Here is a 27,371-nt window from a genome sequence, read left to right as displayed (position 1 = left end):
GCCCGACTCCTCCAGAGAGCGAGCTTACCTACCTACAAAAAACCACTCCTTACCACCCAGAGGGAGAGGTGAGAAGCCTCTGTCCCAGAGTCTCCCGAGGCTGCTGACATCACAAAAGTGTCAACTGGCAACCTCATTGTCAGGCGGTTCTCCCCTGGCTCCCCTTCACTTACAAAGGCAGGGAAAGGGTGAGACCTTTCAAAGCTGCCAAGTGGGCAAACTTCCAACAGCACTCCGGACTGAGCTAGCAGCAGAGCCACCAAGCCGGCAGCAGGGCACTGGGCCTCGTGTTTCAACTTCTGTTCAGTTCTCCTGTAATGGAAAATTGCTTTGCACAAAGCTAGAGTGTTACAGTTTTTTCCAGCACCCATCCCCTGCCCTGCCCCACCCCTCGGCAGCCTTCAGATCCGAAGGACAGCTTGCACCCGCCCTCAGGAAGGTAGAAGGAGGGGAACTGTGGCTTCTTACTATGTCCCTTGCTTCAGGCCCTAGCCCCAAGTTGTTACTCTTTTCTCTTGGAATGGGGCTGGTATCAGGGTCCAAGTGTCCCAACAACTGTCTGTGTCAAGACCAAGAAGTAGCCTGCACGGATTTGCAGCTAACGGAATACCCAACTGACATTCCTCTCAACACCCGGAGGCTATACCTGAACAATAACAAAATCACTAGCTTACCAGCTCTCCAGCTAGGATTCCTCAGTGACCTCGTTTACTTGGACTGTCAGAACAACCGGATTCGAGAGGTGATGGATTACACGTTCATCGGGATCTTCAAACTCCTCTACCTTGACCTCAGCTCCAACAACCTAACTTCCATTTCCCCATTCAGTTTCTCCATTCTCACCAACCTGGTGCGGCTGAACATTTCAAACAACCCTCACCTCCTCTATCTTGACAAATACATCTTTGCCAACACCACCTCTTTGAGGTACCTGGACCTCAGAAACACCGGAATGCAGATCATCGACCATACTGGCTTCCACCACCTGGTGGTGCTCCAGACCCTGTACCTAAGTGGAAACCCGTGGAAGTGCAACTGCTCCTTCTTGGACTTCACCATCCACTTGTTAGTGTCCCATATGGACCACCCAGGTAAGGGCTTGGTTGGTAGTGGGGAGAGGGGGTGATGACATGGAAGGAATCGGTTTCCAAGAGGGGTGTTCAAAAGATGGTCGGGATGGGAGGGAGAACTGGGTGAAGATGATTAAAAAGTACTGTTATTGCTTGGCCCGGCCCCTCCTTGGGTTGACTGGAGAGTCAATAATGCTTAATAGTATAAGTTCTAGAATGAGAATTCAGAGTTCAAACGTGTCACCTACCACTGTGTGCCTTTAGAAACATCCCATTTCTCTGCACCTGTGTCCCATCCACAAACCTGGTACATCTTACATAATTTGCAGAATTGTAGCCAACAAAATGTGTATGAAATGATCCCAAAAGTGAACTGTAATTGAAAAGTAACCAAGTCATTCAGGGGCACTGAGCTCCCTGGGTAAAGTGTGTTCATCTGATTAATGCTGTGACTGAATTTTTCCAGGGTCTAAAATAAATTCAGCCCATCATAGGTGAGGGAGAATCCAACAGGACTCAGGGAAAGTTCCACAGGGCGGAGAGAGGCAGAGAACTCCAGGGACAGCAAAAGACAGAGGAGAGAAGGAAAGCCTTGGATAGACTTGTTTCCGAATGCTGACCTCACAGGGGAGTGTGAGCCTGGGAGAGTCCGATGTTATAGCCTTACCTGGGAGAGTTCCAAGCTAGGTGCTACCTGGGAACCAACCCTCTCTGCCATGGCTCCTTTAGCATCCCAAGGTCTCACATCCTCATCCCAGGGACTCTGCTGTATCTCCAACCCCAGGTAAGTCAGAGCTTCAGAGAAATGAGGCACCTTTCAGAGAGCCTGGGGCCACTGGTATTGTCCCTCTCACATGGCCATTCCTAGCCAAGAATGGCACCGCAGAGCTGGTGGAGAGAGTCATCAGCCCTCTGGAGCTCCGGGTGGCCATGTCTTAAAAGGTCTTCCAGGCAGGAAGTACTCTAGAGTGAAGGAAACTGGGATTTCCAGACCAGATTTAAGGAGGCACTGAGACTAAGCACTGGGAGTAAGTACTTCCTTAACTTTTGTGCCCTGGGCAACTGCCGAATATCTCATCCTAAATTGTTAGAATAACAAAAAAGAAACTGTAACTTTGTCAGAAATCTCAGTAGCACTAAGACTGAAGACAGGAGCAGAAGTCTTAAGTAGCTTCCTTACCAACTTCTCTAAGAGCCAGACTATGGTTTCTGCAGAGTTCTCTACCAGAGGGTCAACTGCCCTGCATTGAATATAGTTCCTAAATGCGATTATTCCTGTCAGTTCACATTGTACCTGGTGCAAAGACATCACCTTTTCCTTCCCATCCCCACATACATACATACATGCATACATACATACATGCATACATACACACACATTTTAGTGCTCAGATGTGTTTAATTAGCATTTATTTATCTATGTTATGTTCACTCCCCCATTGTCTCTTATCACATGCCCACTCCTTTCCCACTAGTTTCCCTTCTTTCATGTAATGAGTGTGTGTGAGTGTGTGTGTGTGAAAGAGAGAGAGAGAGAGAGAGAGAGAGAGAGAGAGAGAGAGAGATAAAACAATGAGTTTAATCAGAGTTGTTTACATGAACATAGGCAAGGTGTTATATATAGAAACACGGGCAACTTAGCATTGGGTACATCACTGAAGAAAATGTCTCCCCCTTCCTCAGTAACCATTAACTGACAAAAGCTCCTTAGGAAGGGCTAAGACCTTAGAATGTGAACAGGCCCAACCTTGTGCTGGTCTTGTATGATCCAGCTTCACATACACATCTCCCTTGAGCAGTGGCCACCAGGTTGCCAGGGCAACCTCCGACCCAACCTGACTACACCATGGCAATTTACCTTCTATTCTGGCTCCTAAGCCTACCATGCTATTCACCGAGCTTTCATGCAATTTTCCTTCATCAAATTTCTGCTTTTATAGTTGTGTCTTCTCAGAATATTCAGGCTGACTCCTTTGGACTCCTTGACTCTTTCAATTCTACCCATAATTGAACAAGATTATAAAGCAGGTCTTTTTCACTGCATGTTTTCAAAGACAGAAGAAGGCATAACTACCTTGTCAAGTTCAGAAACTCCTCATAGATAAAAGGAGACACTGTTTCCCTCCACTGGCCAGTGGGACCCACAACTGCTGATCAGCTTGTCTCCTGCTTCCAGAGGCCCAGAGGAGCCTTATAGACTGCTCCTGGGAGAAGTATGATCCCACTGCTCCTGTTCACTGCTGGTATCTCAGAAAACACGAAAAGCCATGGCCAGACAAATCTCTGTGGGTTTATTCTCACATGTCTCAATGTAAGCTGACTTGACGAAAATCACACCACTAATACATGTAAAGAAAATCAATTTCAAATTGAGGTCTGAGCTACTCAGTTTAGGGCAGGTTGGCAAAATACTTGAGAAAATGCAGTCATTTTGGCTCGGAGTTTTGAAGGTTCCATGATCTGCTCTTAGAACTGAAGCAAAGCAATGAGAACCTATAGCAGAAGATGCTACTGAAGGGACTGCGGTCCCAACATCCCCTCAAGGGCATGTAGCCAACTAGTTCCTTGTCCCTTCTTCTTCTTTTTTTTTTTTTTTTTTCCGGAGCTGGGGACCGAACCCAGGACCTTGCGCTTGCTAGGCAAGCGCTCTACCACTGAGCTAAATCCCCAACCCCTTGTCCCTTCTTCTTAAAGGTTCCTCAATCTACTGATAGCTGCATGGAATGGGGACCTAACCTTTAACATTTTCCATGGACCTTTAGGAAACATTTTAGACCTAAACTATAGCAAGGTCTTTATGAGACTGTATTATTATCTTTTAAATCTGAAAATCATATAACTATCATCTTGTATCAGGTTAGTTAAATATAACTAAAGTAGTTTTATTTCTTAGCTGCCAACTACTTAGCGCTCATAAAAGATCATTTACTTTGGTTAACTGACACTATCAAAATGTAATTGTAATACTCTGTCACTTGCTCAGATTTCTCATAATCTACCCAAACTCCAAAAGGAGAAATCTATTCTAGTGTTGCTCCTCTTTGGGTCTCATTCAATCTCATATTCGTTCTCTCCCTTCTCCTTACCTTCCTCTTCTTCCTCTCCTTCCTCCTCCTCCTTCCTTTCCCACATGCACACACACAAACTCATGAACATCCATGCATGCAAACACATAAAAAGCACATGAACAAACACGAAGTTAGGTATAGCAATATATATATGTATATATACATATATATGCCTATAATTACATCTACATTACATGCATACATGTATGAATGCACATGTATCCACTCATGCACAGAAACATACACCAAATTGAACACACAGTAAAATTCATTATATACTTCACCCTTTAGCTAGGCTCTAATGCAAAGGAAGCAGGATTTCAATTGACTCTCCTATAATTCTTCTTCATGGTAGACATACTTAGCTTATACACTAACATTCTTGGTGAACTTTTTTTTTTTTTTCAGAGCTGGGGACTGAACCCAGGGCCTTGTGCTTGCTAGGCGAGCACTCTACCACTGAGCTAAATCCCCAACCCTTTTTTTTTTTTAAAGATTTATTTATTTTATATACAGCATTCTGCCTGCATATGTGGCTGCAGGCCAGAAGAGGGCACCAGATCTCATTACAGATGGTTGTGAGCCACCATGTGGTGCTGGGAATTGAACTCAGGACCTCTGGAAGAGCAGTCAGTGCTCTTAACTGCCTTGGCGAACTCTCAATTACAAACTCTCCTACTTATATCACATTTGCTGTCAAAATGGTGAACCTGAAATGTTCTAGAATGGAACTCACACTTCTCTCCCCAGATAGCCACAGTTTGGGATATAGGAAGAGATCAATGACATAACCAGTTTGTACATAGGTGAGGAGGTACTAGTGGGGTCCCTGTAGTGCAGCATTAAGGGCAGTATGGAGGTGCAATGTCGATCTCTATGTTCCTTATGAAATGAGAAGTGAGTGGCTGGAAAGATGGCTTGGTAGGTAAGAGCATTTGTCCTTGCAGAGGACCTGGGTCCAGTTTTCTAGTTCCCTGTACCACTGTCTATAACTCCATCTCCACAGGATCCGGCACCCTCTTTTGATCTCAACAGGCACTGCGTGTATGTGGTACAATATACACAGGCAAACCACCCACTCATACACATAAAATGAAAAAAAAATTTTAAAAAACATCAGTGAAGCAGCAGATTTCTATGCCACCATTGAGCTCATCTCTTCATCCCCTCAAATGTATTTTGAGTGACTCCCTTGCCAAACAATTGCCCATGGGTATAGCTACCCCAGGCTCTGAGACTGTCTACAGAGATTCGCACGCCACTAGGAGACCAGCACTATTGTCATGTGCCCCCAGGTCTATGGTACAGCAGAGCTAAACAAAACTGGAGCCAGTGTCTGCCTAGACATCAGCCTTGGCTCTTAGTGATGGCACAGCCACCATGCAGACAGCAGAGCCCGGAGCTGGAAAGCTCAGGTTCTCAGAGAAATAGACACGTTATGATCCTAGCCTGCCACTTACTATCTATAGGATATCAGATAAGTCATCTAACCTCTCTGAACTTTGATTTCTTCATCTTTGAGATGTGGATAATAATAGATCCCAACCTACATAGGGCTGTCATAATGATGAAACAAGAACATTTATGAACTGCTGTTAACATTGAGCTCGACACTCCATAAGCATTCTGTAAACAAGTGGTTGGCTGATGTAAGAGAAATGTAGAACTATAGCCGTTCCCTGAAGAGGAGGTGGGCTTCAGGAAGGCTCACACACAGAACACTGTCTGGGAAACAGGAGGACTCCAGAGGTACAGACATGGTGTGCATAGAATTTGTAAAGGAGATCATTTCAACTTTGTACTTTGGTCTATGAGGAAAGAGATGAGGGGATCCCTGGAAGGAGTTGGATAAAATGAGAACACAGAGTTCCTGACCCTGAAAAGCGGAAATGAACGCCAAAAATCAAGACTTGGTTACGTCTCCGTGAGTTATGAGACTCGGGGCTGGATCAGCAACACCAAGGTAGCTGTTCATGTATCACTGGGTCTGGGTCTTAAAGTCCAACCCAAAGAAAATGCCCTTTCCAGAGGCAGGTGTGGATGTACAGTTTTCTAGGTGAGAAGGCAAGAAAGGCCGCCCGACAGAGGGGCGGCGGCATAGCCTTGTGATTCGCAAGCGCTGAGCAAAGCTTTTACTCCATCTCTCACCAGCTACTGCCTACCACAGAGCTGAAATTAGACATAGGATATTCACACCCCCGATGCCATGACCTTGGAAAGGTCCCTGCCAGAATACGAACTTCCTGAGGAGAATAAGTATCCCCACGCCATTATCGGCTCAGAGGGAGGGGTGAATTATTGGTCTCTCTAATTAGCTAAAATGAATTCTGCAACAGCAGAAAACCTTGAAGGAAGAAGAGTTCCTGCAAGGAAATGGAGGGGACTCAAGAAAAGGCATGAGGGTATGTTCTTCTCCTCCTCATCCTGAACTCAAGGGACCCCCCCCCATGCCCCACCGAAAGGGAGGCTTACAGGAAACTGAAATTGTTCTGTTCACCTCAATTCATCATAATGTTATCCAAAACAGGAATATTGAAGCTCTCCCAAATTAACAAGATGCTTGGCACTATTATCAAAAGCATTAAACAAAATCCTAAAATGACACTCTAACCAGATGCATGAAAATATTCAGTCCGACACAGTTCGCTTTTTAAACATGGAGGATAGCAGAAACGGAAGTATATCATGATATTCCAGACGCTGGGTGCCCCGCTGAGCCCTGATGAGTACAGGGTTAAAACAGGTGCACACACTCTGTTTTCTTTTTAGCCCAGGTCAGCAAGTAGGTGAACTAATTCCTGGCCGAAGCTGTGATTTTCCAGTCATTAGTGATATTTGAAGGTGAGAGTGGCTACTGAATTCTTCCCAGAATATTTATTTTCCCTAGTGAGACAGTGTGAAATATTTCTAGGATGCTCTCCAAAAGTCACTGAACCCTAACTCCTGTTTGCCCTTAACCCCCAAAGGGGGTTACTGACTTGCCCTTAACCCCCAAAGTCTGGTCCAAGGCAGCCAGCAGATGCTTCTGTAGCACCGTGAACACCTTAGATGTGACAGCCAATATAGAAGACATTAGTTGTATGTGGCTATTGAGCTCTTGAAATTTGGAGTACCACTGAACTGCATTTCTGTACTTATTTTGGCCTATTTAAATAGTCACACGGGATAGTGGCTCTCATAATGCTGGACAAGCCATTTAACACAGGAGCCTTAAGCAGAATCTGTCATTGTGTTACTCTGTGTTAGAGGGGGTTATTGGTTTGGTTGGTTGGTTAGTTGATTGGTTGGTATTTGATTTTGGTTTGGAGTTTCTGTTTTGTTTTGCTTTGCTTCCATAAGATACCTGAGACAATAACATACAGGAGAAAAAGATTGCTTGGGCTCATGTTTCAAAGATCTAAGTCCACAGTTGGCTGTCTCCATGGTTTCTAGGTTTAGAGCAGAGAGATAAGGGAGGAAGTGACCTACTTCCTATGATGACACCCCACTTTTCAGTTTCAACCGCCTCCCAAGAATAGCCTCAAATTATGAATTCATCAGTGGATTAACCCATTGGTTGGGTCAGAGTGCCCCACCCACGATTCAATCGGTTCCCAAAGGATCCACTTCTGAACACTGCATTGGTGATCAAGCCTTCAGAATGAGTTTTGGGGAAACATTTCCTACCCAAACTATAGCAAGTGTCTTCACAGGTAAGTGACTACTGGGTCCGGCCCAGCATGGATATATACCGACGTCCAAGGCCAAGGTTCCTCTCCATTTTTCTCCATTTTCTTGTTATTGGGCACATCAGCCAATTTGACTCTAAAACACTTATATTCTTCTGTGTGAAAATATGTGAAGACAGTTGTAACACAGAGAAGTTCCAATTCCTGTCTACTAAAGGCAGCCAGGGATAGAAGAGATATAAAGTAGACTGGGAAGTCAGACAGCCCTACTCTGGCTGTAGCAACCTCACTGAGTAACTTTGAGAGAGCTATCTCCTCACTTCCAGTCTCACTTTTCTTGGTTTTTCTGCTTGTGTTTGTTTGTTTTAAGATTTTTTTTTATGTGTACAGCTTTCTGTCTGCATGTATGCCTGTAAGCCAGAAGAGGGCACCAGATCTCATTATAGATAGTTATGAGCCACCATGAGGTTGCTAGGAATTGAACTCAGGACCTCTGGAAGAACAGACAGTGCCCTTAACCTCTGAGCCATCTCTCCAGCCCCACTTTTCTTGCTTTTTAAAGTAGGATAACAGAACACGAAATTCTCAAAGATTCTTTTAACTCAAAGGCTTCAGATCTAAATAGAAAGATAAGACATCTGTGGTGACTTGTGTATGCTCAGCCCAGGGAGTGGCACTATTAGAAGGTGTGGCCCTATTGGAGTAGGTGTGTCACTGTGGGTGTGGGCTTTAAGACCTTCATCCTAGCTGCCTGGAAGCCAGTATTCTGCTATCAGCCTTCAGATGAAGATGTAGAACTCTCAGCTCCTCCTGCACCATGCCTGCCTGGGTGTTGCCATGTTCCCATCTTGATGATAATGGACTGAACCTCTGAACTTGTAAGCCAGCCCCAATTAAATGTTGTCCTTATAAGAGTTGCCTTGGTCATGGTATCTGTTCACAGCAGTAAAACCCTAAGACCACATCCATGATAGAAGAGGAGACGGTGCTCAACAGATAGAATCTCAAGTAAACAAGTGCATAGTGGGTAAAAGAGAGATGGAGGTATTCCTAGTACAGATGGCTACAACCACAGTGAGGAAGAGAAAGGAAGAAGCAGGAAGCCTCTGGTTAAGCTCCATCAACTTTTCTACCACAAGGTACAGGGCCTCAGTCTTTCCTCTGAGGCCTGACACCCCAAGCAGAGGCCCTTAAACTCTAATGTGTACTAAAATCCCACTCCCTGAGATTCTGAGTCATTGACAGGCCACTTCTCAGACAGCCTATGGCAACATCCTGTGTTCTAGAGCTTCTATGGATGTTCATGCCGAAAAACAAGTTAATTCGCACTGAGATGCTAATGGATAATAATGTTTTGAAATGTCTCCCTCATGGGGTATTTGCAGTTTGACTGGAAACAATCAGAAATCAAGAATTCAGAAAGTGGCTAACAGAGATAGGAATGAGGCAGTTTTAGGTCCCCTTGTGTCAACTCTTTTTTTTTTTTTAAGATTTATTTATTTAATGTATGTGAGCACACTGTAGCTGTCTTCACACACACCAGAAGACGGCATCAGATCTCATTACAGATGGTTGTGAGCCACCATGTGGTTGCTGGGATTTGAACTCAGGACCTGTGGAAGAGCAGTCGGTGCTCTTAACCACTGAGCCACCTCTCCAGCCCGTGTCAACTCTTAAGTTGTAGTCCTTAGGCAGTTCTAATTGAACCTAGTGTTGGGGCCCAAAAGTCAAGGAGGAATCTGGGCAAGGGTGACACAGAGGTGGGTACACAAGGCAACCGAGGGACATCTGCAGGGAACAGATGGTTTGGATCATGTGCTGCTTCAGGTCCAAGTCCTTGTGAGGGCATTTTGAACAGAGAATATCTTAGTTGCACTCCGTGGCTACGTCATCCTGTATCCAGGCAGCTATAATAGGATCGTGGCCCCATTTCAACACACCAAGTACAAAGTCAGCCTCAGCTGAGCCAAAACTTAGATTTCCAGAATGAATTCAGGTCTTGCACTACTTCATTATAAATGTTAACCCAGCTCCAAGCTCCTCCATCAGAGAAATTGAAATAAAGACTAGAGGCAGGCAGAGGTGGGGAGAGGAGCTGAGAGAAAATGAGAATTTCTGTACAGCAGATGGTTCAAACATCGTCAACTGCTCTGCCAGCCTGACCATCTTATAAAAACATCCCCTGGCCTTGGTGCTAGAAGATCATCTTTCTGAGGACAATGATGGATCATAAATGGAAATGACTAAAACACCCCCAAAAAAGAATGGCCAGCCAGGTGATTCTAATAGGTTCCCTTACTCAATCCAAATGGGATTCCTGAGGGTAAGTCGTCTAATGATAGTTCTCCACATGACTTCTCAAACCACCTAGCAAGCTCAGGCTTCTGGAAGGTGGTAATAAAAGGCTGACCAGAACAGACAGCCCGAGTTTACCCGTCTCGACCCAAGGAACGCCTGATGCTGGCAGAATACAGGATGATGGATGCAACTAGAAAATGAGACAAAGGTTCATCCCTAAAGGACCCTGAATAACTATCTAAGGACCATGCTGTGTGTGGTGGTTTGAATATGCTTGGCCAAGGAAGTGGTACTATTAGAAGGTGTGGCCTTGTTGAAAGAAGTGTGTCACTGCCGGGGTGGCCTTTGAGATCCTCCTCCTAGTCTCATGTGAGACAGTCTTCTGTTTGCCTTTGGAATAAGATGTAGAACTCTCAGTCCCTCCAGAACCATGCCTGCCTGGATGTTGCCAAGCTTCCCTCCATGATGATAGTGGACTGAATCTCAGAACTTGTAAGCCAGCCCCAATTAACTATTGTCCCTTATAAGAGTTGTCTTGGTCATGGTGTCTCTTCAGAGCAATGGAAATCCTAAGACGATGCATATCATATGAAGCCCTGGAAAGTAGACGAGTCTGGAGACAGAGTTAGGAATTAAGCTCCTGCGACAACCAGGAGGCAGAGAGCAGAGGCCAATGGCAGCGGTGAGGATGGAGATGTGGAGAAGTAGGACAGGAGAACTTGGAAGATAGAAACAGGACCTCGGACTGAACTGGTCTGCTCCTGGCTTCTTACACTTCTGTCAGGCTAAATTGTATGTGATAAATTTATATTAATTTAACCTCTTAATATCCTGGGAGCTCTATGATAGCCTTCTGCATCTTTAGAAAGTAGCACAAGGTCTGACAAAGAGAAAGTCTCATTAAATGAGTGAATGATATTGGAAAAGTAAAAAGGAAGGGGGAAGTGAGGAGTAACTTCCAATGTTTAGCTTAGACAATTGTAAGAAATTCATTGAGCTAAACACTTGCCTGGTCATCTTCCCATCACTATAACAAAATATCTGACATTTCTGACTTATCAGGAGAACATGGCTGCTGGCTCACAGTTGGCAAGATTCAGTCCAGAATCAATTGGCCCCATTGTTTTAGCCCTTAGATGAGACAGCACATCATGGTGGTGATGCATTTATTTTCAGCACAATGGTAATTTTTGGTCCAGATAGGTGTGACCGGGGAATTGAAGGTGCCAGGCACTCGATGGTCACTACAAGCAAACCTGAGACCGTGATTCTCAGTAGTTTGTTGTCTCGCATTCACCATGGTTAAATGTGAACTCTCAAGGAGATAAGCAAAGCAAAAGTGAACTGTGTTAACAGACTCGAGGAATTAAGGAGGCGCAAAGGGAACTCCTAGAGCTAGGATTTTATTACAGGAATGAAGTAGTCAGGAAGCACCTATAGTCAATAGGGGCACCTGAGTAGGCAGCCACTGAGCTGCAAGTCAGGGGGCAGTGATTATAGGATGACAGAAACCGGACAAAGACCAGGCTGACTTCTGTTGAGATCAATTAATTAGCTGAGCATATCAGAGAGGTCAAGTTAATTACGGGTGACACACTGCATGTTCTTATGGTCTAACCAGGGAGACGGACATATACTCCCCACCCAGAAACTTCCCTCTGTACATCTCTTAGCTGCTAATCTTGACTGTGGGCCAGCCATTTATTGCCTGCCAGAACTGATAATTTCTGACCTTGTACGTGTTGCTAGTCTTAGACCTTGATGGAGTCTGGTGATTGTTAATTAGACTATATTCTAGTCTAGTAGTTGTTTACATAACCAGTCAGTGGTTTTACCATAACAGCATGGGTTGAATGAGATTTTTTTCCTCAGCCTAGTCAAGTTTTTTTAAACTAAAAGGCGTGACATTTCAAAACCAGGCAGTACTATCCAGGCACTTACCATCCCAGCACTCGGGAGACAGGTAAGGGGCTAGAGCATTCCTATGAGTTCAAGGCTAGGCTGGTCTACATTGCAAGTTCCAGGTCAGTCAGGACTACACAATGAGATCCTGTCTCAAGAACAAAACAAACAGCAGGTATTTCAGGGTGGAGTTTACTACTTTGTTGAGTAGATAGGAGAATCTGAGTTTGATTACTCAATACCATATAAGTGCAGCTGCCAAAGTCCCCCTTAGTTTTGCCTGATTAACCTTCTCGAAGCTCCTGGGATGTAGGTTACCTCACACCCAGGTCTTTGCCTATGGCACAGTCTACTTAGGGTTTATGGCATTATGATTAGCTGCTGTAAACGTAAGACTAGGTGAAAGGTCAGTAATGCCTTGTGTATATTTTTCAGAGAAGAGGCTTGGTGGGAGAGACTCACTGGAGCCAGAGCTGACTGGAGCCCACTGACTTTATCTTCCAAAGCCTTCCCTGTCCACCCTCTGTTCTGGTCAGCTTGGGTACCTCCCACCTGAAGGCAAGCCCTGCTATTTCCTGTTCCTGGTATTCCCAATGCTCTTGAAGAAGGGGTGCCCAGAAAGCTAAGGATAACTAGGCCAACCTTGAGTCGCTGAGCAATAGATCCTGTGAGACAATGGGAGTTAGTGAGCTCAGGATAGGCAACAGACCACAAATACTCACGTGGAGAATCAATGTCTCTGGCGATCACTGAACTCAAATGACACAAGAGCAGCAAAGGGAAGGTTTAGAATGAAGCACTCTAAGGGCCAAGCACAGAAGCTCTTAGGAATGTCATGTTACTGAAAGAAGGACATAACTCAAGAAGCATGGGGTTGGGGGGCAGGACAGAAAGGACATTTGAAGAAGACAAAGTCTCCAAACTGCAGCACCCCAGAAGACCCAACATTGTCCATCATGTTTAACTACCAGGTCCCTGGGATGAGACTGAATGCAAGTCAGGGGTGGGCCATGGAAGGTGCAGAGAGACAAGTATATAATCTGTCTCCCTTCTAGAAGCCTCCCTTCTAGTTGGTGGTGGGATGAAGGATACAGGGTGATTGATAATCTGAGCAGAAACAAGAGCGCCTTTCTAAGGAAAAAAATAGATTCAATCATTAGTTAATCTGCTCATTCAGAAAGAAAGAGCAAATATTCGGGAGACAGGGGAGAACAACTAAAGAAGGGAACCCCATGAGGAGGGAGCAGATGGTCTCTAGAGCCAGGCAAATGGTCCCTTCTCTGTCTCCTGAGGCTGTGGAGAAGAAAAGGAAGGGAAGCCTAAATGTGGCAAGTGCAACCAAAGCACTGACCCTCCTTGAGAACCTACACCTCGCTTTCTATGAGATGAAGGTCAAAGACTGACTTTCACTGCTGTGAACAGACACCATGACCAATGCAAGTTTTATAAAAGACAACTTTTAATTGGGGCTGGCTTACAGGTTCAGAGGTTCAGTTCATTATCACCAAGGCTGGAGTACGGCAGCATCCAGGCAGGCATGGTGCAGGAGGAGCTGAGAGTTCTACATCTTCATCTGAAGGCAGCTAGCAGAATACTGACTTCCAGGCAGCTAGGGTGAGGGTCTTAAGCCCATGCCCACAGTAACACACCTATTCCAACAAGGCCATGCCTCCTAATAGTGCCACTCCCTGGACCAAGCATATACAAACCATCCCACTTTCTTTTTGTTTTATTAATTATTTTATTTATTATATCTCAAATGTTGTTCCTCTCCCCTGGCCCGGCCCCCTAGTTTCACATGAGGTTTTCTATGACATTGCCAAGCCGTCAAGTGAGAACAAAACTTCTGCCCTTGAAACGCTGTGAGACTGGGACGGCTCTGGTGGCTGCTGTCATTCTGTGGTGCTGGGGATTGAACTCAGGGCCTCACGCACAGGAGGCAAACGTGCTGCCACCAAGCCACATACTCAACCCTGAACTGCCTGATTTTTAATACTTAAAAACTACCTGGCTGGGATTTTAAACACTCTTCATGCAGCCCAGTCTTCTTGTCTGGAAAATGATGTAGTGTTGCTGTGAAATTATACAAAAAGACAATCGTGGGGGTTCATGCAAGTTCACACTCCCAAGGATCCGCACGCCCTAGCTGTTTCTCTGTTACCGCTTTCACACACCATCCCCTTGGCGGTTGTTACCATGCCTGAGACTGGCATAGCATTCCTCAGGCCATGCTAGCACGGACCCACGCCATGCTAGCCCCAAGCATTCTATAGACTAGCACTGCTTCCTGTCACAAACTCTGTTCACACTCCCAATACTCAGTGAAATCATGACTCAGCAGACTGGAACCCAACAACCAGATTTATGTGTTAAATGTTCAATGTACAATATATCCACACAATTAATTTACAACCAATTGATAAGATATAATTGCCCACCTAAACACACAAAGCCCTAAGGGTGTATAACACATCCATCCCTAAGAACGTTCATAACAACCTGTGAAGGTACAGAGTGGAATCTTAACAACGGCCTCCATGTTCTCTCCGCAGCTTCCTCTCCCCAGTCTCCTTCCGTTCCAGTCTCCTCCTCTCCCCTCAAACTTTTCTCCTGCCCATTCTTCCTTCTTGTCCAATGATAGGCCTCGTTCTATCTTGTACCTGCCTTCACCTGCATAATGACATCCTCCCACAATGCGGTCCCCATTCCCTTGTGTGGCTGTAGAAGTTAAATGATGATGCACATGGAGAGCGCAGCACCCCAGTACTAAGTGCTAAACAGTGCTCATTACCGCTGTCGCCTCCTCCTATGCAGAGCCAGGTTTCCTGGGGGTGACTCTGAGTACTGGTAGCATACAGAGAAGAGATGGCTGTGGATGTTCACAGACAGAAGCAAGGAGATGCAGGCAATGCTCTGCTATGGTCTTCATGTACAGGCACCGTAACGTGGCAGAGCTCTTGAGGAAGGGATGTGAACTCTTTCAGACTGATCACAATAAGTAAAAGGCACCAAATGCACTGTCCGGCCCTAAGGCCAGGATCTCTCTTTTCATCCCATCCTGAAAAATCTGGTCTTTCTCTCAACATAACAAAATAACTGGTATGTACCTGATACATCTCATTAAAATACAGCTAAGATTGAGGTAGTAGTTTATACTTGCAATTCTAGCCCTCAGAAGTCTGAGGCAGGAGGACTGCAGAGTCTAAGGCTAGTCTGGGCTCACAGTGCATTCCAGGCTATTCTACATTACAAAATTATTCAAACTGGTCCCAAACCAACGAACCAACCAGCCAACCAAGACTGGAATGAAAGTCATGTTAGGCAAACCCTTGCCTGTCTCAATTTATCTTCTTGTACTAGCCAAGAGTTTCTGGTCTCCAGCCTTTGGCCAAGGTGAGGTATGGTATTATTACCCCAAGTGACAGTGAAGTGTGAGAAGCCCAGCCTAGACTCTGAGTGCCTGGGCAGGCACTGGGCAGACCACTGTGAAAGAGACATACTGTGTGGAGCCTACATTGTCACATGAGAGGAAGACTAAGCAACAAGTACTTTCAAGCGGAAGAGTGTGCCCAGGCGCATACTTCAGATCAGGTGGTCTCTAGCCAGTGGCTTCTATGCGGAGAACCGAGTTAAAAAGTGAAGACAAGCCATGAGAATGTGAAGTGAGGTGATGGATGGGGCTTTCTAGACAGGGGAATGAGCAATGGTAAAGACACTGTGATCCACGGCGCTTGACAAGCAAGAAAAGAATGGCCGCAGCAAGGGGAAAGGGAAGGGATTCAAGGAAACAGACCAGAACAGCCTGGTCCGAAGCCAGACCACACAGCAAATAAGCCACACAAGGGTTTGCTTTTATTCTACCGTGACAAGGGGGCCTGCAAGGGGTCTTGGCAGAGAAGTAACATGCTTTGTGATTGATAGTTGGCTCCCACTGCTGTATGTAGGAGAGACTGTCAAGGAGGGGGGGATAAGGGGGGAGGATGGTGGCTCAGACCTGGGTAGCACTGCACGTGGTAAGACACTGGGAATCAGGACATATAACAGTGAAGGGGACACACGGTGTTTGCCTATGCCTTGAATAACAGGTGGGATGGGAGCAAGGAGACCCCCTTGTTTCTTCCTGGTGTTCCGGTGAGTAGTGGTACCCTACACTACTGAAATTTTATAAACGGCTTGCTATCCATGAGGATGTTCCACAGGTTTTCCCACAGAACACTCTTGTGCAGTCATTTTCTCAACCAACATTGTTCCAAAATGACACCATCTTGTGTCAAGTTGATATAAAACTAGCCAGCACAGAGTTTTGTTTTTTTTTTTTTTTCTTTTTTTCGGAGCTGGGGACCGAACCCAGGGCCTTGTGCTTGCTAGGCAAGCGCTCTACCACTGAGCTAAATCCCCAACCCCAGCACAGAGTTATTTTTATGACAAAGAAAAAAACTATAAAAAGAAGCAGGCTGTAGTTTGGTAGACCCCAGCTTAGGGCACCCCAGCGAGATAGCTGGGTGATGAAGAAATGGAGCCCCCCATGGGCAAAGGTAGAGCCCGTGTTGGGAGTAGAACAGTTCATGAGGACACGGCAAGGTCTTGCTGTCCAGTTGGCTTTGGTGTGGACTGCTGTGTTGCCCGTGTAGATTCCTCCTAGGGAGGAATCTCTGGAGTTTCACCCATTGTACAGGAGGATATCACAGTGGTTCATTTTCTTCAAATTCCACCTAGAAAACCTGTTCTAAACTACAGGCCAAAGATGTGGTGGCTAAGCAGGTTAAGAAGTACTTAGCAAAACATGTAAGCCAACAAAAACTGGAGTTTGAGCTAGACCTGATGAGGCTCACCTATAATCCCAGTTCCTTGGGAAGTTGTGGTGGGAGGACCCCAAATCCAAAGCTTCCTGGACTACAGAGTAAGCTCACAGCCTGGGAAAGCTAATGAGTCTCTGTTTCAAACAACAATTTTAAAGAGGTTAGGGATCTTGCTCCGTGATAAATGTTACCTGGTATTCACTGGGCCCTAAACTGAATCCTAAATACTGCAGAAAGATGCTAGGAGGAAGGGAGGAAGAACTGCTGGAGAGCTCACTGCAGGAACATCCTCAAATTCCATCTCTCCTCGTATCCTGCCCCCTCTTTTGAGGATCCCCACCCACTAGAGCCCAGATAGTTCATTGTGTTCCCTGGGCACACAGGGGATGGGTGCTCATAGAAGCCTGAGTGGAGCCTGATTCCTTCTGTACCAAATACCCGGACATCTGGAATGTGGCCCCTACCAAGGAGCATGGTCTTTTCCACAGACCTCTTAGAAGGAGTTCAAAGGGAAGCCTCAAAGCTTTTTACAACTAATACGTAGTTCTGAAGCACAGGCTGCAGAGACTCCTGGCTTCTGCATACACCTGTTTCTGGGAGACATGTTTACTGCCTATGAGTAAAATGCTGTGTGCAGAAATAAACAAGGTGAAAGTTTATGTTTCCTTAGGAACCATTTGCAAGTAGTTAAACATTAATAACATCTGTAATTGTGCCTAGGAGTTTTAACTGGGGCAGATGTTCTGGGCCCATTGGAGTAGTATTAAAAGAAGGGATATTAGGGGGCCTAGGCACACCATCTATATAATGTGAATGGCGCCCCTTGGAGTTTGTCAGAGCATAGCAGGTGGTTGCTCTATGTAAGAGAGAAGACTAGATATATAGTTTACACCTTCCCTAGGCTCGCAATATTTAAAACTACCATTCAAGCTGGTTCAGAATAGATTTTACAGCTAAATTTTATTAATACTTCATGTTATACCTGGTACACATCAAAAATTCCACCATCAGTATGTAGGTATATATTCTCTGAAGACACCAACTCAGACTAAAAGAATAATATATCAAGAAAGACAAAAGTGTGGATGCTTCAGTACTTCTTAGAGTGAACAAAATACTCACAGGAGGAAATTCGGAAATGAAGTGTGGAGCAGAGGCTGAGGGAAAGGCCATCCAGAGACTGCCACACACAGGAATCCATCCCACATGCAGTCACGAAACCCAATCACTATTGAGGATGCCAAGAGGTGCATGCTGACAGGAGCCTGATATAGCTGCCTCCTGAGAGGCTCTGCCAGAGCATGATAAATACAGAGGTGGATGCTTGCAGCCAACTATTGGACTATGAATGGGGTCCCCAATGAAGGAGTTAGGGAAAGGACTAAGGTGATTGAGGGGGTTTGCAACCCCATAGGAAGAACAACAATCAGACCCCTCAGAGCTCCCAGGGACTAAACCATCAACTAAAGAGTACACATGGAGGGACACATGGCTCCAGCCCCATATGTAGCAGAGGATGGCCTTGTTGGGCAGCAATGGAAGGAGAGGCCCTTGGTCCTGTGAAGACTCAATGTCCCAGTGTAGGGGAATGCCAGGGTGGGGAGGCAGGAGAGAGTGGGTGGGTGGGTGGGTGGGTAACATCCTCATAGAAGCAGGTGGAGGGCTTGCCTAGGAAGCGCAAGGCCCTGGGTTCAGTCCCCAGCTCCGAAAAAAAGAACCAAAAAAAAAAAAAAAAAAAAAGCAGGTGGAGGGGGATGGGATGGAGGGAAACCGGGAATGGGGATAACACTTGAAATATAAATAAAGAAAATATCCAATAGAAAAGAAACAAGAAAAATCAATAATAATAATAATAGATCACTAACAAGCTAAGAAAATGAATTTAAATAATAAACAAGAAGGCAAAAAAGGTGAAGAAATAGGACATAAAATATAAGAAATAAATACAAAGCCAAGTAACGAGTTACTTGATATAAACTGTCAATGGACTGACAACAGAAAGTTTTGCTAGCTTGGATGGGGGGTTAAAATCCCAGCTCTAAGTTGCTCACAAAAATAAACCTTATACATAGAAAAGTGGTTAACACTGAAGGAATGGGAAAAGACGGGCAATGCAAACACTAGCCAACAGGAATTCAGCCCAGCCACACTAGGAGAAGGCGGTCTTTATAACAGGCATCACTGCACTAAGACCTGTGGGTCCATAACCGAAAGGCAACGGTGGTAACTTTATATACATCTTTTTAACATAGGTTAAAACACGACAACTGTATGAAATGGTGACTTCGATGTGGCATTTTTGGGTTAACCTGTACCTAGAAAAGGTAAAATTCCTTCCCACGGAAACTAATAAAAAACCAATAGACTAACAAAAAATGAGAGACCATCTCAATTCATGTATTAGGAAGTCAGCATGGGAGGCTGGTAGGTTGACTTGGTAGTTAAAGTGCGTACTACTCAATCATGAGGACTTGAGATTGGATCCCAGACACAGGCCGTACATAGGACAGGTGGATCCCTGGGGCTCGTTGGCAGCCCAGACTAGCCAAGACAGTGAGTTTGAGAGTCAGTGAGAGACCCTGCCTCAAAATATACAAGGTGGAGATTAAGAGAAGACATCAACCTCTGGCCTTCATAAACACACACACACACACACACACACACACACACTAACATTGACACTTACACACACACACACACACTAACACATATACACATATACATATACTCACACGCACATACTAACACACACACAGAAATAAAATTAAATTTAAAAGTCAGCAAAAGTCAGCAAAGGTATAGATATGTATAATACCACAACCTAAAGGACTTTAAACAGAGCAACATACTAAACAAAGATAAAAGAAGTATTTTTCAGAACAATGAAAATTTACTAAAATTTGCCTGATGCTAGGCCATAATACAAATTATCAAAAATTTTTCTAAATGTCAGAACATGTTTCTAACCCCAGTAGAGCTGAACTAGAGTCCAGTTGTCTTGGTATCACACACAGGGTGGGCTGGGGCAGGTGGATAGAAGGCTGTGAAGGGATGGGAACATGTCCTCTGACCTGTGAGGGAGAGGTGTCGGAAGAGTAGAGAGGCACTTTTAAGGTTCGTACAGAACGGGAAGAACCGGGTTGGGCAAAGACTGAAGAAAGAGGCTGTCGATACTAGACTGTGAATCGTGTGATGCAGCCAGTCACAGGTGAGGGCCAGGGCAAGGGTGATCAAGGTGTTAGACACTGCACTAGAGCGAAAGGGAGCTGCCACAGGAAAAGAAAAGGTGGCAGATGCTGGGAGCCAGGACGGGTGCTGTGGGTGTCATTCTGAAGTCCACAGGAGCCATCACAGGAGCCTTTGATAATGTGTACGTAGGAAAAGTTAAGCCTTGCAGGGGCGGTGTGGCGTTTGTGTATGAATCAGACCCTAGCTGGTGAACCTAGAAGTATAGAGCTGGGAGACTGGGAGGGAAGCTCAGCCTTGACAGTGATGTGATGGGGGAAGGGGAGAGAAGGAAGCTGCCGAGAAGCCCAGGCCTCCCTCCTGACAGCCACCCACATCCCTCACCCGCACAGCAGCCTAACAATGCATTAAAATCACTGCCTAATTGCTCCTTTCAGAGTTAATGCTCTCAAACGGGGAAGTGTGTGTTTAATGTTTAGTCTCATCTCTGCCGCCCAAGCCCCAATTTGAAAGCCAAATCTTTTTAAAAATAGAATGAGATAAACCCCTAGACACAGCTCCGACCCTCAGAATCCCACGTTTTTCTTTCTCAAATCTGTCTTTCTTTGGATATGTCGCTGGCAGTTTGAGCAGGTGACCTGGGAAACCTGTCTGGATCAATCCTGGAGTAGCTTTAGCAGTTTCTCCCTGGCGCCGTTCTCGAACTCTTAGGCAGAGCGGAGGAAGCCTTCCCTTGGGCCAAAGCATGACTAGATTTGTGTCCTTTTGTGTCCCTTCTCCTGTCCAGGAACCCTGTCCATTGGAGCAGGGTGGCCCACAGGGATACCTGGCCACATTCCATCTAGAGGGAAGTGGCCCCCTCTCTTGTTCTCAGAGTCACTGCAAACAAGGCACGTGGCACAGTCTTTGCACTGGCTTTTCCTGCAGCAGCCCATTGATTACCCAATGATGTTGGAGGTGTAACTTTCCTACTGGAACACTGACACAGAAGTAAGGGGCAGGAACCACACCCCTTCCACTGTTCTTTACAGGAGCCCAAACCTACCTGCTACTCTGCTCCCTAATTCTCCTACCGCTGGCTTATGTTAGGATTTCCTAGCCTAACATCCTTCCTTATTGTCCTTGTCACCAAGGACATTGATGCCACCACACTGTTGCACAGTTCCTACCCTGGAGTTAAAAGGAGCTTCTCTGTTATGTCCTTTGGTTGTAGCTCCCATGTCTTCACTCCCCGGAACAGCTCAGCCCTGGTCTTCTGTCTTTGGTCTCCTGGCTAGGTCCTTTGAGGTATCTAGAACCTTCAAATCATGAAACTTCTTAAGTCTCCATTTCCTTGTTTATAAAATAAAGATGAAAATATTATAAAGATCAAGATGGTGGTAAGCATTACATGAGATAAAATGTGTACGCTAAAAGCTTAGAAAACAATAGTTAGAACTATGACTAATTGATCAGGGCAAAGCCTGGCTTTAACTCTGTGCTGCAAATTATTCCTTCATCCTGGGCTGGGTGTTTGCCTAGGCACCAATGCTTACACATCAACATGGTGCAGCTCACGGAGCTAGAAAACCACAGCTGCGGTAGTGCTCTAAGTGCCGTGCGTAGCTGGCACAGTAACCTGCCTTCTCACCTTGTTAACTACTCTGAGGATACATACCATGCTCTATGCCTGTAAATGAGAAAGTGGAGAGGAAATGAGGTGGCCTGCCCAAGTCTGCCGTGACTAGCAACTGGTTTGGATTGGATAGCTCAAGAGCCCCCTTTTCCTTCTGCTCTATAATGAAGCCCATTGTGCTAGATCTGGGGCAGCACCCAGGGAAGCAGCCAGGGAGCTGCATCAGCTGCTAACGGGGACCCACCGATCAAGACACTCATAGGACCCACTGGTGAGTGCCAGCGCCATTGCTAAGAAGTGGAACTGCTTCACCTACTGGCAAAGTCTTAACGCTGAGCTTCCCAGACATCCATACGAAGACTTCCGGGAAATCTTGTCCCTTCCTGAAGGTGAATGGTTTCTGATTCTCTCGGACGATATTAGTGGTCTCTGTTAGTTGGCTTTTCATCAATGTGACAAAATAAAGGAGAGAAACAACTTTAAAGGAACAAACATTTACTCTGACTCATGACCTCACAGGCTTCTGCCTGCAACTGCTTGATCCCTTTGCTGTGGGTTTGCAGTCAAACAGAACATCAGTGCAGAGAGCAGAGCGTGGAGCGAAGGTGCTCACCCGTGGTAGCCAGGGAGCACAGCATGAGCAAGGACCCAGGGAAAAGACAGAACCTTCACAGTCACACCTCAGTGGCATCCTCCTCCAGCTAGGCCCCGCCTCCAACTAGGCCCTGCCTCCAGCTAGGCCCTGCCTCCAGCTAGGCCCCTCCTCCAGCTAGGCCCCGCCTCCAGCTAGGCCCCGCCTCCAGCTAGGCCCCGCCTCCTAAAGCCCCTGGATGTGAAGTCATTGGTGACCCATGAGTCCTTTCAGGAGGTTGTCCCCTTGTGATCCAGTCACTCGATAGTACCACCAGCTAGGAACCAAGGTATCTAAGTGTACACCTTTTAGGAAGACAAGTAGCATTTAACCCACAGAGTGGTCCCTGAGTCAGCTCAGGCACTAGGACAGAGAAGGGCCAGGAACGGGCAAAGACAGGTTGAGAAAGAGGGAACTGGGAATCTGGCGAAGCGTGGTACATTAGTTCCAACATTCCATGCTATGTTTCCAACCTCCTGCCCACTGTTGGGGTGTCCCTTTCCCTAAGAGAGGGTCTGAAGCAAAGGCCATTATCATGGTCTGAATGCAGCTAAGCCTGAGTATAAGATGTAGTTCTAAGCACAGCACGTGTAACTGTAACAGTCTCTAACTGTAACACGTCACCAGATGCCCTGGGACTCTTGTTACAAGCGCATGGCTCAGTCAGCCTGGTGTGGGCCTGAGATTCTGCATTTCTAACAAGGTCTACGTGCCACTAGCACTGTTAGCCCAAAGGCCACACTTTGAGCAGTGAGCTCCGGACGCCCATTCCCTTTGGCTTAGGCACTGGGAATCCTGATGTTTCAGCACCCTGCCTGCTGTGCTTCTCTTCACAGATGCCCAGAATGCCACGTGTACGGAGCCCCCCGAGCTGAAAGGGTGGCCCATCACGAAGGTGGGGAATCCACTCCAGTACATGTGCATCACACACCTGGACCACCAGGACTACATCTTCTTACTGCTCATCGGCTTCTGCATCTTCGCTGCAGGCACCGTGGCCGCCTGGCTCACGGGTGTGTGTGCTGTGCTGTACCAGAATGCCCTCCGGAAGTCGAGCGGGGACGATACCGAGGATGAAACTGGGAATAGGATCACCAACCAGATGTTTCGAAGCAACACGCACTTAGCCCCAGTCCGTCGGTTCCCTGAACTGATCTAGCTGTCAGAGAGCACCACCGACTGTGCCTTCCCTGGTCTGGCTCCCTGCTTTCTCTCTTGCCCTCCCATCTTACCATCACTGTCTTGGAGACTGAGGCCTTCTAGTAAAATAAAATATTTGGTGGTCATTTCAGAGGCTGGTCCCTTCCTGCTCTACCAGCCCATGTGTGCTTCTCTGAGCTCAGCAGGACGGAATAGAAAGTCCAAAAAGCTTGATGGATTCATCAAAATAGCAAGGAAACCCATCCTAAAAGCAAGTGGACTTGTATTTAATTACTATGTCTCAAAAGCAAATGCTGGAGGACAGAGATAAAACCCTCAGGGGTAAGAGCCTTCTCGAAGAGCAAACAATCTGCATCGAAGTGAAGAGTAGTGTGGCCATGTTCTCTTCACATGCTGTCTTACAGTGATCCCGGTGATCAAGTGATAATGGTATTTATATCCTACCAGTGAGAACCCGAGGCCTGAGCAAATTTAACCGCTGTCCACCAGAGGCCACATTCTCTCTTTTCCACAAAGCCGCCTCCCTAGCAAACACTGAGTGATGTAACCAAAGGCTCATCATCTAATATAGTTAGATATAACTACTATGTCACAATGCCTTGACCCAACAGAAAGGTGAGGTACACAGCAATGAGACTATTAACAGAATCCTTAACTGCCTAGTGTTGTAACCAGTCCTTTGCCCACCAGGTTAATTCCCAAACAGCCAGGTGGCCTCTTCAGTGTGACCCTTGTGTTTCTGAGGTACTCAGCCACAGAGCAAACTCGAGTTTGCACAGATGTGGTAAGAGGAGGAGCAACTGTTAACTGCCCGACACCCGTATAATGCTCTGTGGGCTCTGAGCCGTTGTCCTGACCGAAGTGCTCAGCAGAGCAGCAAAGTGTGCACAACCGTGGTCCCACTGTCAGGGCTGCACATGCAAAGGGAAGGGGAGAGGAGAAGAGAGGGGTGGCTCGATGCAGGCCCGAGGACACATTCCAGGTTTTCCTTTGTTTGCTACCCAGATCAAAACTCACTCCTGGTGAAGGTTCAGATAGTAATCCCCATCGATTGAAGGCAGCCGTCACTAAAGTCCCAACTAGGGCCATCTTGCCTCTAGGGCTCTAATCAGCGCTTTCCCTCAGTTTGTTTAGGCAATGGTTTAGAGCATGGGTCTTGACTGAGAAGCTGACATCTGTGCCCAGTTTTATATTTCATTACTATGTAAATCCAGGCTTCCTACTCACAGTGATGATCTGAAGTACAGAGACCATCTTCCCTCACTATCACTCTCTGTTCTCTACTTACGCAGTCCATATGATGGTGCCTCACACAAAGCAGGGCTCGATCAATGTTAGTCATTGCATTCCCCTCAAGCCCAGCCTAGCAAACTCTGAGATCTGCCTGCCTCTGCCTCCCCAGTGCTTAGATTAAAGGCATGTGTCACCACCGCCCAGCTGAAATAGAACTCTTAATTAAACGCCACACTTATCCGGAGTTTCCCAGTTTCCTCATGCTGTTTTCTGTTCTGTGATACAATGCAGAACACCACACTGGCATTTAGAACATTTTTATAATAATAGTAATTACATCTAGCATATATTAGATAGTTCTAGAAGCTAGACATTATTTTAAGTGTGTATATACACACGTGTGTATATACATACAAATATATATCATTAAATCACTAGAATCTTATGAGGTCACTATTACTCAATTAGAGTATGAAATTGAGGCTTACAAGTTAAAACTGCTTGCTACATATTACATAGCTAACAAGGCCAGAAAGTCAAACCAACTCTATCTGATTATACATAGTTTTCTCCAAGGTATTTTTCAGTATTTTTATTAATCTTTAGAGAATTTCATACCATGTTCACCCCATCATCAAACTTTTAATCAATACTATCTCAGAAATGTAAACTACTATGAAAGTCTTGACAGAAGAAATGGAGCTCCCTTTTTCACAGTAGTCTCCATGAAGATGATGGCACGGAGCAGACGTAGCATCTGATCTAATGGGCTCTGAAAAGACCACAGTGCACTGGGGTTCTGGTACTCCTTGGAGGAGACAAAGGTCAACAAAGTGCTGAGTGAGTGACAGGCGCACAGTTAGAAGGGACACACGCGGACACCCTAGAGCACGCGCGCTCACCCACACGAGCGCACACACAGTACTTAGTAGAGAGTGTTAGAAGCTTTCCAGAAAGGAGAGCCATCTACGCTGTGGCTTGCAAGGCAGAGGTAGGTAACAAGAAGGCTTTCTAAACAATGAGAACTGCGCACACAAGGCTGTGAGTGGGAGAGGCTAACGCATGGCTGTGGTTGGAATATACAGTCTAAAGGAAAGGAGACAGACAATGCTAGAGAAAGAAGTGACAACCCCCAAGGGCCTTATGGAGACTTAGACCAGTCGGAAACACATGGGGGTCTTGTCTGCAGTAACAAAGTAAGCCTGACTCAGCACTTACTTGTATATAGTTATGTGGGTGGGGCAGCCTCTCCCGCATCTTCTCGCTACAGAACCTAGAATGTGAGCCTCAGAAAAAGAAAACAAATGTAATACGTGCGTCTCAGGCTAAGCAGTTAACGGCACATGTAACGTCCACTCACTTTTTTACACAGCTACCCTAACCCTACTGTAAAAAAAAGTATTTGTGGGAGACAAAATGCTATGGTAATTAAAAAAAAAAACTCTCTTTACCTCACCAAGATAAGGAATTTTAATTTCCTCCTGAAACACACTCCACAATTTTATTCGCAAAATGATACCTAATTTTTGCTTTAGAGAGCTCATTCTGGAACTGGAGCATTTGCCTGGCGTACTTGTCCTGGGTTTAATCCTCCTCACCGTAAAAAGGAGAAAGAAGAGGAAGAGGAGGAGGGAAACCCACTCAAGCTCACCCTGGCTGTAAGGTAGAAAGGAGCTGTGTGAGGCAGGCAGGCGAAGGTGCGACCAGCAGCACTGCATCTTCCCCAGGAAAGAGAAGGGAAACTGACCGAGAGCAGTAGCCATGGAGACAGAGCGAATTGGATACATTTTAAAGGATGAGAAATAGTTACATAATTTGGTGAGTGGCTAGACATGAAGTTGGAGAAGAATTATCAGAGGGAAGATTTGGGCTAACAGGTAGCTGGTAGCCCAAGTCACTGAGTCAGTGAGGACCACAGTACTCCGGAGGCAAAAAAAAAAAAAAAGGAACATCTGGAAAGTTCACAGAATGAGGAGAAGAGGAAGGGCCGTGCGTGGAGGAGTCAGGAGCCGGGCAGAGCTAACTGCCTCCTCTCAGTGGGGTCAACTGAAGAGTCCCGTAGGAGCAATGTAAGTGAACCTTGTGGAGATAACAAGAGTCATTCCAGTGGGTTTCAAGTGTCTGTCTCTCAGGAGGGAGAAGCATGCAGCAGGGATGGGAGACGGCTGTCTTCATAACCACTGGTGTACAGACCCTCCTTCCTAAATAAAGGTGTGCACGTGTATTTGATACAAATGGACGTTTAAAAATAAAAACAGATGACCTGGTCTAGAAAGCTACTGTCTTGTTCCAAGAGGAGTATTTACTCACCTTTCGCAGGGGCGTAGCCATTGTGGTTCCAGTAGCGTGCCTGGGCTTGCAACCACCCACTGTGCTTCACTGGCATTTGGCCCCTGAACTTGAGTCCCAGAAAAATCAATGGAGTATTTTGTACTGGAGGCCACTGATCCTGAGAATATCAGAGGATTCTGCACAAAAGGAGGTATTTCAGTGGACGCTAAGGGTTAAATCATGGAAGCACAATGAAGGTAGATGTGTGGGGAACACTTGTAGTTCTGTTTGGCAGCTGGAAGATGAATGAAAGTCACTAAGAGGGTGGGGGACAGATCAGGCATCTTATGAAACTGTTTTCCTTCAGTGTTTCTCCAAGTAAAGCCCACAGCCCATTGCATGCCCCAGGGTTCTTTGGGCCTAGGTCTCTAAGTCCTCAGAAAGGGTAGACATCAGTGCAATTTGTAGG

The 27,371-nt window shown here is 46.0% G+C and overlaps 1 protein-coding gene and 1 long non-coding RNA gene across 4 annotated transcripts in view; one reads left to right on the top strand and one right to left on the bottom strand.

Moving 5' to 3' along the window:
- Positions 1–27,371, bottom strand: part of LOC108352569 (uncharacterized) — a 146,723-nt gene that overhangs the window by 92,930 nt on the left and 26,422 nt on the right. The gene's annotated exons all lie outside the window — the stretch shown is intronic.
- Lrrc52 (leucine rich repeat containing 52) lies at positions 125–23,528 on the top strand. The gene is made up of 2 exons (NM_001077434.1): positions 125–1,091; positions 23,074–23,528. The coding sequence occupies exons 1-2, from the start codon at positions 470–472 to the stop codon at positions 23,394–23,396; spliced, it is 945 nt and encodes a 314-aa protein (NP_001070902.1). The 5' UTR covers positions 125–469; the 3' UTR covers positions 23,397–23,528.

The sequence above is a fragment of the Rattus norvegicus genome, chromosome 13 (assembly GCF_021556685.1).
Source record: "Rattus norvegicus strain SHRSP/BbbUtx chromosome 13, alternate assembly SHRSP_T2T, whole genome shotgun sequence".
Lineage (NCBI taxonomy): Eukaryota > Metazoa > Chordata > Mammalia > Rodentia > Muridae > Rattus > Rattus norvegicus.
This window is presented reverse-complemented; position numbering and strand designations above follow the sequence as displayed.